The sequence below is a fragment of the Thunnus albacares genome, chromosome 22 (genome assembly GCF_914725855.1).
Source record: "Thunnus albacares chromosome 22, fThuAlb1.1, whole genome shotgun sequence".
In the NCBI taxonomy this organism is placed as follows: Eukaryota; Metazoa; Chordata; class Actinopteri; order Scombriformes; family Scombridae; genus Thunnus; species Thunnus albacares.
Genome location: NC_058127.1, coordinates 9,651,610 through 9,666,400, shown reverse-complemented (window position 1 = coordinate 9,666,400; position 14,791 = coordinate 9,651,610). Strand labels below are relative to the sequence as shown.

The following is a 14,791-nucleotide window of genomic DNA, read 5'->3' as shown; positions in this document are numbered from 1 at the left end:
CCAATGGGCGTCCAAAATGTGATAGAGGGCGCATCCGAGTCGGTGTTGGCCATAGTGTTGGCACATCAGCTGCCATCAGCAACTGCCAGCAGCGCTCCCGTGTCACATACTCAGACCTCTATTTGATTATTAAATCTGTCAAGTGTTTACACGATGGATGATCCTTACAAGTATCATGTTTTCTTCGAGGGTCCCCGTCTGGATGAAGGGCAAAAGAAGAGAATAGAAAACTATTTCCACATTCACCGCAAATCAGGAGGTGGCGACTGCAGCTCAGTAAAACATATAAATGATAAAGTTTACAGCGTCGCTTTTAAAGATCGAGAGGGTAAGGCATACGATTTTAAATATTTATCTGTTAAGTTGTCTTTTTCGTCGATTTCTTGAATTATGTCGTAATACGTCTTGTGCTGGTGAAAGTGAAAGTATTTCTACACAGGAAACAGGTTGACGTTGCACTCGATTGTTAATATTTTTTTATGTCACAGACTAATTTAACAGCTTGCAGACCCACATCTTTCTAACTGCATATGTTCAGCTTATTTATATTTATCAGCTGTCACTGTCTAAATGCAGACACATATCGGTCTATTTTCACTTTCTCCTTTGAGTACGTACTGTTTTACAATAGATATTTTAGACTGGCGTATTGATATGTGTTTTGATTTCTCTGATATACGATCTCTCAAAATGAAGTAAATAGGTCTGCAAATCCTAAATAACATTATTCAAATATAAGCTCTAAAGTAATAGAAAAGTAGACGTCATGATCACAGTCACATGACTGATGTCAGATGATTTTATAATCTCTGGTTTTTGGGGGAAATTCTAAAAAATAGAATTGTTTTCTGTTTTTTTGCTTTTTGGTTTTGGTTTTTTGGATTATTCTTAATGTGTATTGCTACATGTTAATCTTTTATATTGTAATAATATCCCTTTTTTTATCATAGCTCAGCAGAGAGTCCTGCAGAGATCTCAACATGTGTTGGAGTTTGCGGGTGGTCCTCTGGTGCTGACTGTACGAGACAACCCAGACATCTCCTCTCCCATCACTACCTCCACTCCAGACTACTCATTAAGCCCAAAACTGGACGTGACAGCCTCATCCCAGGTCAGTGTGGAAAATATTCTAAAATAGTGTTTCATCTCTCAGTAAATGTAAAAAGAAAGACAAATGTGAGTGTCCAATTATTTCTATCAGTTATAAAACAAAATTTATGTAATTATTAGCATTATAAAACATCACAAGCACTGACTGGAAAGAAATCTCCAATTCAGGTTAAAATCAATGCTAATATCAATAAAAAAAAATGTAAAGATAACTTAAATGAAACAAAGTTAAGGTTAATGAATGTTGATAGTTTAGTCTCATAGGTCGCAATACAAACCATACAATGGTAGTTATAGTTACAATGTAGAAGTCTCAATCATCAGTCATAAAAATTGATATACAGTATATTCCATCTTTCCAATGGCAGAGTCTGCAATCCATTCTTGATTCAAGCCTACCATCAAGTGGTGAAGAATATGAACTACAACTTGATACATACCTCCTTTGTTACCTAAAGGAAAGTCCCAAGGCTGGGAAAGAACTTGAGAGAAAACTTGCCTCTGTGGCCTGCTCTGCTCAGCTTTACCCTGAAGAGGGGAGGGTTTTAGTCAGGAATTTAGATCAGCCTAGAGATGGAGTCAAAAAGTGGGAAGCTGAGGTGGACAAACTGTTTGAAAGTGTTAAAGAACAGTACCTCTGCCACTATGAGATGGACCCTCACAAAGTCAAAGCTTTGCTTCGGTCCCGCAGCTCTCATCAGACGACAGATGAGGTGAAGTTGTACAGCGAGGTTGGGGTGGCTGTTGTGGTTGGGGAAAGATCTCAGGTCAATGCCAGATTGATGGATGTAGAGGACTTATACGTTAAAGGTCGAAGGTCACGTTTATGTGAGAGGCAAACCAGCATTCGTCAACTAGGCAAGGCCAAGCTCAGCCTCCTCTGGAAAGAGATTGAGCATAGTTTGCCACGAGATTTCCCAGGAGTCAAGGTGACACAGGGAGATGCAGGACAGTTAATCCTGGAAGGTTCTGTGGAGGAGATTCTTAAGGCTGGAGATTGGATCAGTGAGAAGGAGAATATAGTTTTAGATAGATCTGTTTCCAATATGAGCCCACATCTTTTGACCTTCCTGAGAAAGGCATATGGAGGTCCAGGGCCTCTAGGTGACTTTTTAGGGGTTGGTGACAAGTTGGAAATAGAGTTACGAGACACAGAGCTACACCTTTTCTCCCTCTTCACTGATAATCTGGATGACACAGAAAAGGCACTGCAAGGCAAGTTCAAAGAAGTAAATATTGATGTTCCTAACTGCTCTGCTGTGCCATCTGAGCTTCGTGAAACACTTGAGTCCAAGGTAAATGAGATGAACCGAGGACAATGTAGGGCTCGGGTTGTGTTTGGTGCAGGCAACACAGTGTGCTTACTGGGCCACACCAAAGAGGTTGAAGAGCTGAGTGAAGCTGTCATACAGTTCATTTTGGACCAGTCAAGCGTTGAAGGCAAAGTTATACTCCCTTTCCCAGATTCAGCACAATTCTTACCAGAATTGCTGCAGCTGCACGGTTTTAACTATTCAGGGGTTACCTTCCACCCTTTAACATCTTCCTCTAGGCCCATGGTGATATTGGAAGGACCATCCAGAAAAGTGACTGAGGTCAGGAACAGGCTGGGTCCGTTTCTGGACTCCCTTGTTGAGGACAGAGTTGCCATTGGCCTGCCAGGGGCAGTGAGGTATTTTGAAAGTCCCTCCGGAAAAGAGAACCTTTTAAGCGTTGGTCATTCTCAGAAGTGTGTAATAAAGCTTCAAGAACAACCTAACTCTACTAGACAGAATTTGGCATCTGGATTTAGTAAAGGGGGAACAACATTTGCCAGCTACTGCCTTCGTGATGGGCTCCAGGTGCTGGTGTGTCAGGGTGATATTACCAAACAGGATGCTGATGCCCTGGTGAACGCTGCCAATGAGGATCTGGACCATTGTGGAGGTGTTGCTGCTGCACTGAGTAAAGCAGGTGGCCCTCAGGTGCAGAAGGAGAGCAGTGCTATAGTAAAACAGACTGGAAAAGTTTCTACAGGTGATGTGGTAGTGACCACAGGGGGGAACCTAAACTGCAAGAAACTGCTGCATGCTGTTGGGCCTGTTGGTGGAAAATCAGGTGGGAAAGAAAGGGTGTTACTGGAAAAAACAGTCGAGTCTGCTCTGAATTTAGCAGAAATGATGGAGCTCGAGTCCATAGCCATGCCCTGTATCAGCTCAGGTGTATTTGGTGTCCCTGTCAGAGTGTGCTCAGAGGCTATTGTAACAGCTGTTGAGAAGTTTGGTAGTCAGGGAGGGCGAAGTCTGAGCAGAATCATCCTGATTGATAACAGAGTAGAGGTGGTGAGAGCCATGCAAGAAGCATGTGACAGGCTTCTCCAAGCAATAAGCACAGGAAACAGTACATCAAGAGATTTCGGTTTCCTGATGGATGCTGTTCCCCAAGACACAACAAGAGGAGCCATTGCTGGAGCTCTTGGAGGTGGTGTCAATGTACAGATCGTTCAGGGAACCATTGAGACCCAGCAGGTGAGAAACTTTTCTAAGATGTTGAAGCTGCATTGATATATTTATTTCTACTTGAATCAGGATGTTTCAGGATGTTGCTAATTTGCCATAGCTGCTGGGTACTGGTGACCATTTGCATACATATAAGTTAATTGTCAGGACCATTTATTTGTTAACTCTAATAAAATTAGATTATTTTATTCTCCTAGGTGGATGTCCTTGTATCTCCTATGGCTAGCCATGATCCTCTCTCTACCCGTGTTGGAAATGCTTTGTCCAACGTGGTTGGACCTCAGCTCACTGCAAAGTTTCATATGGAAGCAGGAGGAGCAACACTGCCTGGTGACACAGTCCTAGTGGAGGGCTTACCTGCACTTCGATCTAAAGCAGTGATCTTCCTGAACCTCGTTGCTTGGGATAATAACCAGCATGGAACCGCAGTCCAGGTGAAATAGTCTGTTCAGTGAATATGTTTTTGTAGGTTTTGTGCAACCAGGTTTGTCATCTGTGTTTTGTTTTCCCTACCCTTTTAAAATCTAAGGGATGCAGTGACCTTGATAACCTTAAATCTTCCAGGTTCTGAGACAGGGAATCAACAAAATCCTGGCTTCCTGTGAAAACAAAGGTTTTTGTTCAGTTGCCTTCCCTGTACTTGGGACTGGTGCTGTCCTGCGTTTTCCTCACAGTATGGCATCCAGGGTTCTCCTGGAGGAGGTTCGTGTGTTTGAACAGAGCCGAGCTAGCAGAACATCTTTCGTCGTCCGTATCGTCATTCACCCAAATGACAAAGAATCTAGCAAGGTAAAGGAAATTCATTAGCAGTTCTTTTAACAAAAGAAGGAGTACAATAAAATTTACCACATCTTCATGATTGTCTCCAGGCTCAGAATTTGTAGGTTATGCTCTTTGTTATCTATTAAAGAAACACTAAAGTTATACCTACAAAGAACTATAGATGTTTATTTTATTTGTCTTAAAATCCACTTAAATGTGAATAATTTAGCCCACAATCAGATTATCAACATTTTTAAATTCTTACATCAAAATAATTGCCTGCAAAAAAGTTAATTAAACAATTAATTAATGTTGCTGTTAACCAGCATAATCACTTGCAAAACAACATCCAGGTACCATTTTTTGTTTTGTTTTGTATATGGAACTGGAATGAAACCTCTTGCTGTGCCTTTACAGGCCTTCCAGTCTGCTCAGGAAACTTTGCATCTCAGAGGGTTCACAAATGATGCTAACCCAGATCAAGGTTGGTATAATTAGTTTCTTTTCAATTTTAGGTTGAGCAAGCCTTTTTGTTAAATTACTTAACTTTAATTTTAAAACTACAAGGGGGCAGAACAACATCACAGAGATTCACACAGCTATTAATGTATAAAAGTTACTGCCAGCTAATACAGTAGCTACTTAAACATCCAGTAGAAAACTCTGTTTTGGCCTCCACAAATCCTGAGATAATACCTGGCTCTCAACTTTCTAGATGATAAACTGCCTTCCTTATCCTTATTCCTGTCCCTTGCTTCAGTGTTACTATCAAACAATATTTATGCAGATTTAATACCAAAACATTAAACCATAATCATACTTTCTTTTTTATTACTATGACTTTAGCTTCCTTTTACCGCCATGTCTCTGTGACTAATGATGAGGTCACAGCCATGCTGGGTGGAGTTAAGCTGCAAATGGTCCGTGGTGACATTGTGAATGCAAGCACTGATGTCATTGTCAACACAACGGACTTCTCTAACAACCAATCTGGTACAATCTAAATGTCTTTATTGAAATATACAAAACACAGAAGCACAGCACCTCACAGTATTATCCTAGGTTGGATCTTAACTGTGTATTCACAAACTCCACAGGTGTCTCCAAAGCCATTCTGACTGCAGCGGGGTCCACTGTCCAAGCAGAGTTAGCACAAGGTAAGCCTTAATAATGGATGGACAAATGCTGTGAAAATACCTTTTTGGGGATGTGAACAATACTATCTTGGCTATATGAATACAAACCTCAGCATGTTAACGTTGACTCTCTCAAAGTGTTTCCATCCACCTGTTTTAAGCCCATGTTCAGTTCACGTATATAAAAACCTGAGTGGAAACACCAGAAATTTGAAAAAAAAGTTGAAATATGGCAAAGATACATGACATACATTACGCAGATTTACGGCAGATGAAAACTATTAAATCTGTGTCAACCAATGAAGAGACTGTAACATCCAACATTTTAATACATGAAATAAACATAAATGCAATATGTCAATCACGTTTTCATCATAGTTTTCCATAGTTTGAGATTTGAAAGTGCTCCTTTAATCATGTCATCTGCATTATACATTCTTCTGCAATTTTTAATGGAATCTGACTGGAGAATTAGTGCTACCAACTGGTTGTCTCAGTGTTCTCAAGTCTTACTGTTCACACAACGGTTTTGGATGAAAACACTTATTAATTTGCGTCTTCTTTTGCAAGTTCTCCAGAAATTCGGTTAAAATTTTGCTACATTTGGATGGAAACTTAAAGTAATAATCTTGAAGATTTTCATTTAAATGAGGTAACACAATGGTGATTGCGTCTATGGCCCACTGATGAAAGCCCTTGTATTTGCAGTATAATGATTATTATGAACTGGGAAAAATTGCAAATGGTGCACAGTTAGTGATGTGGTTGGTCTGCCAGAGATGGTATGCAGAGCTAATGCGACTCACTTGCTCTTCAACTCACTTGTGTGTAAGCCGCCGTACTGACGGCACACAGGCAACACTGTTTGGATCTCTGGAAAGTGAGGTCCAAAAACACACCTGCAATTACAGCTTATTGCCATAGATACTGCCAAAGAGAATGGAACAGAGATATTCAAGGTTGTTACTTTAACCTCAGTCACGTTCTCTTCTTCAACTTAATCTAACCCACCCAAAATCTTATACAGAAAAGAAATCCAACATGATGATTTTTTAATCCTCTGAGATGTTTTTTTTTTTTTTTTTTTGTCAGTGGGGACTCCAGCAGACTACATGTGCACCACAGGATCTGGGTTGCTTGGCTGTAGGGAAATTATTCACGCTAGTTTTAAGTGTGAACCTCAGACGATTCGCAAGAACTGCAAAAAGATACTGAAGCAGTGTGAGAGCAAAGGCTACCGCTCAGCAGCCTTCCCAGCCATCAATACTGGTTTGTATTGTGTGCATGTGTGTGTTTTGAGTGGTTGTTTGCAAGGTCATGTGTACTAGTGTATTCTGTCAACTTCGAATGTGTTTGTGTCTTAATCTTTTAAATATAGTTTAAAAAACAGGATTGTATCTGGTTAGTGGCTTTGATTAAAACCTTATGTGTAAACAAATATAACAACACATAACAACACATAATAAATCAAGAATTGGTGGATTGTCTTTTGGACTACATGGTAGAAGTAGCCAATGTTTTTCCTTTTCCAAATATAGTATTTTATATACTCTAAAATGATAAACCAGGTTATGCTGATATTATTTCTAACATAATTTGTCAAGTGTTTATCAGTGTACAGTTTTTTGTTATATTTTAGTATTGTAATGGTTGATTTCTGATTTATCATTTACAAGCCGATATTTACAGAAGAAAAAATAGTGGCTTTCTACTACAGACCAACAGACTGCAATAGGCCATAGTATACTTCTAAAATAAAGTGGAAAGGTTATGATAAGTCACTGCAACAATGTAAAGGTCATCATGGGTGGCATTGGTCCATGTGATTTCCCAACTATTGTCTTTCTATCCCATCAGGTGTGGCTGGTATGGACTCTATTCAAGCTTGTAAAGCCATGTTGGATGGCATGGCCTCGGCTATTACAGACTTGAAACCAACTTCCCTCTCACTCATTCGCATTGTCATCCTGCAACAACAGGTCTTCCAGGCTTTTAGGTCAGAAATGAATCTTGTTTATCCAGCAACAAACAGTAGAAGTGAAAAATATAGTTTTAGCACAGGTTGCATTCATTAACCGGTCAGACTGCTTGGGTTAAATTACCTGACTTGTAATATGTTTTTGCAGATCGGAGCTGGAAAACCGATTTGGACAAACCGCCGCTTGTCACCTCAGCCTGAGAGGTATGTTTTTATAGGTCAGATGATCACCAAAGTCTCTGTAGGTTTCCTCCTCAAGAAACCATGCATTTTTATACGACATTTCATCGCAATCCATCCAATGGTTGTTGAAATATTTCAGTTTGGACCCAAATGGTAGATTGACCGACTGGCTGACATTGCCATCCCTAGAGTTAACCAATTACAAGACTTCATGTGTGGGGGGCGTACTGCAAGTTGCGCGGTGCTTGGTTTCGGCTCATCCGTTTTCAACATTGCGACTGCCTCAAGCTTTCTCATATTATGGCAAAACAGTACACTGCAATATGTTTCTGAAAAAGGCAATGCAGTAACATAATCTTGATTCATATTTGATCATGACTGCCTAGTTTGAAAGTTTGATCTGAGTTATGTGAGTTTCACTCTCCTGTTGAGTTTTATGGCGGGTGGCAACCATAAGTGTTGCATTACTGACATCTTCTGGACTATCCCTTGCCCCATCTATTCCAGCATTGCCATGGCATTTGTGAAAAGGTGCAAGATAGAAATGTTCCTGAATGTATGTGCATGTGTGAATGGTGAAAATCACTACTGCTGCCTGAAAGGTTATCCCAGTAATTTACCTGGAACTATGTGTGAAAGAGGCTATAGATGCTACCACTGACTATCCCTGTAACAAATTGGCCACAATTTCACACATTGACCATACACAGTCCAGCCATATACTAGGTTTTGAACTAGTCTTGTTTTGACAAGTGAATGTAATCAAATATCCCAACATTTCTCGTCAAATCATGCAGTTTTCCTTTGCACCATGAAAGGAGGATGCTGTTTATGCTTTTGCTGTTTTCCATGACTACAACACTTACAAACATGTGAACTACAGACAGTTTTACACAATACAATTGTCCATTGGATTGGTCCGACTATGATATAAAGAGCTGGGTAAAAAGAAAAATTTCCAGACTGATTTTCCTCAACACAGAAACATCAAAGTTGTTCTTATTAACTGATTAATGTTTAATAACAACCAATAAAGCCATTAGTTAGAACCTTTTATGCACAAAAGAAGACAAAGAAATCAAATCAAAATAGTAAGATTGGCACATGAAAGAAGGTGAATTTGCTTGGTAATCTGGACTTGAATAATTGAAATGATGAGGTGTCACATCCTCATTTGTTGTTGGTTTTCTTTTTGCTCTTTTTTGTAGAAAAAGCAAAACAAAAGCTCAAGAAGTGGCAAGAAAAGTATTCAAGAACCTCCACATCTTCAGCACCAGAAGGCAAAACCTTCATCTCCTCAAAGCCCCAGCCAGCTGACATAAGGGTGATTGGTTGTGGTTCAGACATCATCAGGACCATCAAGATAGATTTGGAGAGGATCCTGCAGCAGCAGCTGATAGAAAGAGAGGTGGATGTGCATCATTTTTCCAAGCTTGATGCCATGGAGCTGGAGGCAGTACATGCAAAAGTCAAACAACTAGGAATAAGCCTGGAACACAGGAGACGTCAACATTATGACAGTGTGAATGGCAACAGAGCTAGAGCTGAAGCTAGAGACTGGTCAGCCTCAGGAGAAGATGTCTATGTGCTGAGAGGCCTAAAAGAGGATGTTCTGAGCGTCACTGACCTGGTAAACAGAGCAGTCCAAAAAGCCCTTTACGAAGACCTCCAAGATAAAGATGAAGCAATGTTGGCTCTTAATGTCCAGTGGTCAATGCGGGATCTACATGGAGTCTGGCAGGAGCTGAGCCTGCATGACAACTCTGAGTTGGAGAAGGCTCGTATGAAGAAACAAGTGTCTGTAGATGTGAAGGCACCAGGTGGCATGATGGTGAAAGTAAACCTGACAGCACAAGAAGCCACAGATTGGATAACAGGCATCACTTTCAAAGTGAAAAGGAGCGAGACTGAATCAAGTATGACACATTTTGTAGTTTCCACTTTTTACTTCAGATTTAGCAACTCATGCTGTACTTCCTCCTTTAGTATAAAACCATTTTTGAATTTGTCAAAAATGCTTAACTACTTCGTTTAGGTAAGTATTATATTAAAACCATAACATTCATTTCTGTGATTTCTATTTTAGACTTCGAGTTGCCACAACACTGGGAACCTATGCATGGAGAAGTCTTTAAAAAGGTCGAGCTGCAACCTAACTCAACAGAGTACCAGAACATAGTCAAGGGTTTCTGTAAAACAACTCAATACAACATCCGTAAAGTGAGTAATGCCAACATAAAAACACACTTTTTAAGCATTACAAACCTGCAGTACGGTAACATGTAATTGATTGATTGTTTTCTGATCTCAGATTGAGCGAGTGCAAAACCTCTACCTATGGCATGCCTATGCTGTGTGTAAGCAGCGTATACACACCAAGAACGGTGGAGCTCATCTTGGGGAGAAGTCTCTCTACCATGGATCATCAGCACAGTCATGCAACTTAATTGAAAGGGACAGATTTGACAGGAGCTTTGCAGGAACACATGGTAAGGAATGGTGACGCATGTTATATTTACTGAAACGTTGGTTTCAAAGCCTAAGTATTTTATATAACAGTATAAAGTCATGAATAAATAAAAAATTAAAGTTGGGAATAAAAAATTGTTAGGTATTATTTGGTTCAGTCAAAAACCCTTCTAATCTGCTTCATCAGGACTCTGTGAGTGTGGTTTTATCAGATACAATTCATCATGGTGCAGTCCCACCTACTTCAAACCTGTGAGAAGGACACAGACAAAAACACCAATACATAACTTTATAATGTGAAATCACCAAAACTTTTCAAAAAATCGTATCTGTGTAGAACCCCATCATTCACAGTAGTAAACTGTTTGAGAAAATAGGTTTTCAGGGTCTTTAAAATTTGCTGTTAAGTACTGTAAACTCAATTAAGTCATTATTTTGTTAAAACTTTTTTCATTGGCTTCCTTACTGTTTTATCTTTTTTTTCACAGCAGTGATAGAAAAACCTTTATTATCACATAGAAGGGATACAGATTTGCTTGTCTTTTCATGGAAAGAAATATTTTCCAAAGACAAGATTATACATGCTCACGGTAAATCCTAAAGTGCAGAAGCTGTTGATGCTGAGACAGTAATTAGAGTTTGTTTGCAGTGACCATTGATCCCAATCAGTCATCTAATTATTTCAATATCAACGCTGCCCAAATGCTGAATGCAGTTCACTGGCGTCAAACACTTTGATTTCTGGGTATACCACTCACCCTGTTGCCATTTTGGCTCACCATTGTGCAAACGATTACACCAGTTACTTTAAAGTAAAAAAAATCCCCCCAAAAAACCAAAAGTAACCAGTAGCTATTTGCAGTTTTGTATAATGTGTATGTTTGAGGAATAGTTTGATATTTTGTGATATAAATCTGATTACTTTCTTGCTGAAAGTTAGATGAGAAATTTAATACCACTCTCATGTCTGTATGATAAATATGAAGCTACAGTGAGCAGCTTGTTAGCTTAATGTAAAGAAAAAAAGGGGGAGAAATAGCCAGCATGGCTCTGTCAGCACCTCTAAAGCTCACTTAGAAACGATGAAATGTTATATCTCATTTGATCCAAACCGGCCCAAGTTAAGCTAAGCTAACTAAACATTAGACTGGCATCAATCTTCTCAACTAACTCTCAGCAAGAGCATGAATAATTGTATTTCCCAAACTGTCAAACAGTTCCTTTAAGTTGATATGGTTGTTTTCTTATGTAATTCTGTCACAGCTGCTGTGTTTGGAAAGGGAGTTTACTTCGCAGTCAATGCAGACTATTCGGCCAGAGGATATTCCCCAGCAGATGCAGCAGGTCTGAAGCGGTTGTATGTTGCTCGTGTCCTGACCGGCCGTTATACAGTTGGTAATTCCTCTATGAGAGCCCCCCCTCCCCGTGGGTCTGACCCCACTGACTGCTACGACAGTTTGGTGGACAATCAGCAGCAGCCCTCCATGTTTGTGATCTTCCACGATGACCAGGCCTACCCAGAATACCTTATCACCTTCAGCTAAGTAAAAACTGTGAAAAGTTATGGTTCAGTACTGTATGGTGGTGTCACAATAACCCGTTTTAAAATAGTAATCAGCTTAGAATGTGCCTTAAATCCCTACTTTTGGTTAATGCTGTAATTTATTTTTTCCTGATTTGATTTTGAGCGGTGTTGATTTCCCAGAAACACAAAAGCACTTTATAGTATAACAAAAACAGCCAGATATGGGGACAAATAAACAAGATGTCATCTCTGCTGAACGACCACAGCACTGTAGAGTGATCAGATTTTGAACATAGCATGTAGTTAATTATAACATTAACCACCTGTATTGAACAACCAGTATTGAAGGACTGTTACCACTGAAACATACCTTGAATTTATGCTTTTTTGGAAATCCATTTTATTTTCTGACCTACAAATGTCTTGCTACAGTATAAAAAATATATATATATATATCTGATAATTTGCAAAGCTGCAATACATTAAAATATTATGTTAGTGCAATGTAAGTCTTATTAAGCTTTATGCAGTAACAATTTGCAAAGATTGTTCTTTAATGTTACTATTCTTTAATTAAATTTATGTTATTGATAAATTGAAAATCTTTTACCTTTAACCATTTTTTTCCCTTAAAAATCATTTTGATGTTTAACGGACAGCAAGTTTTCCTGTCAGAGATAACAGTATATTTTTAATTACAGTTAGAGATCAATGTATTTAGCAGGGTGATTATATAGATCATATAGTTTCAGTATTTTTTTTCTCACAGATTTTAATATATAGTATGTATTTTTTAGAGTTTTTTTGGCATTATTCCTCCAGTTACATTATTTCGAAATTTTAATATGTTGAGTTTACACACCCAGCTGTTGTATTGCGTATTTATATGTAACAATGTTAACTGATGATCGTTGTTAAACAATAAGAAATAAATAAAAGTGAGTAAATCATTTCTTTGAGTCAACAATGATGATTGTGTGACAGAAAAATCCAAAGTGTCTGTGTTTTAGTAACAGTGGTATTAAGTTATCAGATTGTATATGATTAGAAAAAAACACATTATACAACAATCATCGTCACATTATGAACAGAATTGATAAACCTTCAATGACAATTTTAGTAGCAGCAAACCTTTCTTAACAATGCAAATGAGATTGTGATTTATGTGGTACATTATGATTTAGGGGTCAGAAAGTGGTTTCAATCATATGACTAATAAATGCAATATCAGCACTCATGGTGCATAATCTAACTATGCTGGATTATTCAAAATGGACAATAATAAAGTCTAAACTTCATTCATTTGGTTATGAGAAGTACAGAATAGACACTTATTTCAACATGTCCTATCTACCATTCATAAAAGAAACAATACATATTCAAATTTTTAAAGTTTTTAAATGGTAACTGTTAAATCAATTAAATTATACAAACATATAAGTCTTATTATTGCTCCAAATGTGCTCCAATATAAATCTCTGAAAAAAGAGCTGCATTCCCATTTTGAACTAAGACAGAACATAAAGTGTTTACAGTTGCAGAAGGTCACATCACATTTTATAATCCTTCAATCATTATTAAAAGTTTGATCTATTTGGAATCATAATATTTTCATACACTCCAAATGGGAAAAAGCAAAAATCCACTGAATGATGAGTAGTTATTTACATTATCACTGATCTTCAGACCTTCCCAAAGACGAACATTCACTTTGTCCCCAACTTGTAGATGCAGTACGGCGCTGTTAGATCCAGAGGTGTTGTGTGGTTGTTCACAATTATACCATGACACCACTTGATATCCGTTATGGTACAAACTGCCACCAGAAGATCCATCCCCTCCCCACCAGTAAGAAGTGAAGCTGAAATAATAGACTCCTGGCACTGGTGCAGTGAAATAACCTGCATCAAACAACAACAATGTAGTATAATTATTTAAAAATGTATATAATTTCAAATTATCTTTATACCGAGTTATTTGGCAGTGTTTTAGAGAGTAAACAATTTTAAAAAACATATACTCTATATTTCAAAGAGGACCGTTGAAATTGCAACAGAAGAAGAAGGAGGGAACAGAGAGAAATACTTTCATAGCATCATCATTGTTCTTTGGCTCATGAGACCAGAAGACACTTTTATAGGTGGCTTGTTTGTGGGAAGGAGACAAAGTAAAAGATGGTAACATGGGATTGATTCAGCAGACTAAATACTGACCTGTGATTGGGCTGTAGGCATTCCCAATGTTTGACACAACATGGTGGTACACCAAAGAGTAAAGAGTAGTCACAGGACCAAGGGTACCATCTACTGGCAGGGCAACAGAAAATGCCACCCGAGGCTGTCCTGGGAGATATAATTATACATATCAGTATTATTAACTTTTCAGTTTCAAAATGTAACACAACTGCACATCAGAGTTTCATTATCTAAATTATACTTTTTATACTTTTTTTTTTTACTAAATTATATGCACAATCCTTTTTTGGAGCCAGAGCTGCTCAGGTATTAAAAATAAAACTATATTTTATTACCTCGAACCATTGTACTCAGTTCAGTCGCAGTGCTGGTAAATGCAGCCAGCTCCTTCTCACTGGTCTCCAGCTTTCTGTTTGTTTCCTCCAAGGCTCTCACAGTGGCATCCAGCCGCTCTCCCAAAGCCCCAAGCTCCTTCCACAACATATAGATTGGTGGCTCACAGTCTGCCTTGGTAGTTGTTGTGCTTGATGTCGAAATAGCTAATGTTTCTTGCCTTTGCTTGAAATTCTGGTTGTCATTATTCTCTGCCAGGCCTTCTACTGTCTTCTTAGTGAGTGTCTCACTCTCGTTGCTTTCAGCCTGGCAGTCAGATAGACCAGCAAGCAAGCACACAAGTATGATCACTGATATTTTTGTCATTCTCCAGTTTTAAGGTATTTGGATTTGTGGGCTTTGTGCAAAGAAACACATTTATAAGCAAGTCCAGGTTAATTATTATCATATATGGTTACAGTGTGTGTCGATGTCAAATGGAGGTGTGCCTTCACTGGTCCTTGGATAAAAATTTAAAAACATGCAGCAATTCCCCACAAAAATGCATTTCGTAAGAGTCTCCCTTATGGAATATCTTATAGTCTATGGTGCATGAGGGGAAG

General features: G+C 38.6%; 2 protein-coding genes across 2 annotated transcripts; one reads left to right on the top strand and one right to left on the bottom strand.

Annotated features, from left to right (window-relative positions):
* The first annotated feature begins 51 nt into the window (after nt 1-51).
* On the top strand, nt 52-12,611 carry LOC122973873 (protein mono-ADP-ribosyltransferase PARP14-like). Its single transcript, XM_044341668.1, has 15 exons — nt 52-328; nt 951-1,111; nt 1,479-3,617; nt 3,806-4,042; nt 4,173-4,397; nt 4,788-4,854; nt 5,217-5,363; nt 5,468-5,527; nt 6,599-6,775; nt 7,364-7,502; nt 7,633-7,688; nt 8,876-9,583; nt 9,754-9,887; nt 9,979-10,156; nt 11,400-12,611. The coding sequence occupies exons 1-15, from the start codon at nt 154-156 to the stop codon at nt 11,678-11,680; spliced, it is 4,884 nt and encodes a 1,627-aa protein (XP_044197603.1). The 5' UTR covers nt 52-153; the 3' UTR covers nt 11,681-12,611.
* A 114-nt stretch (nt 12,612-12,725) lies between these two features.
* On the bottom strand, nt 12,726-14,723 carry LOC122974013 (collagen alpha-1(X) chain-like). The gene is made up of 3 exons (XM_044341843.1): nt 14,192-14,723; nt 13,875-14,003; nt 12,726-13,562 (listed from the first exon to the last, which is right to left on the bottom strand). The coding sequence occupies exons 1-3, from the start codon at nt 14,553-14,555 to the stop codon at nt 13,273-13,275; spliced, it is 783 nt and encodes a 260-aa protein (XP_044197778.1). The 5' UTR covers nt 14,556-14,723; the 3' UTR covers nt 12,726-13,272.
* Between the last annotated feature and the right edge of the window lie 68 nt (nt 14,724-14,791).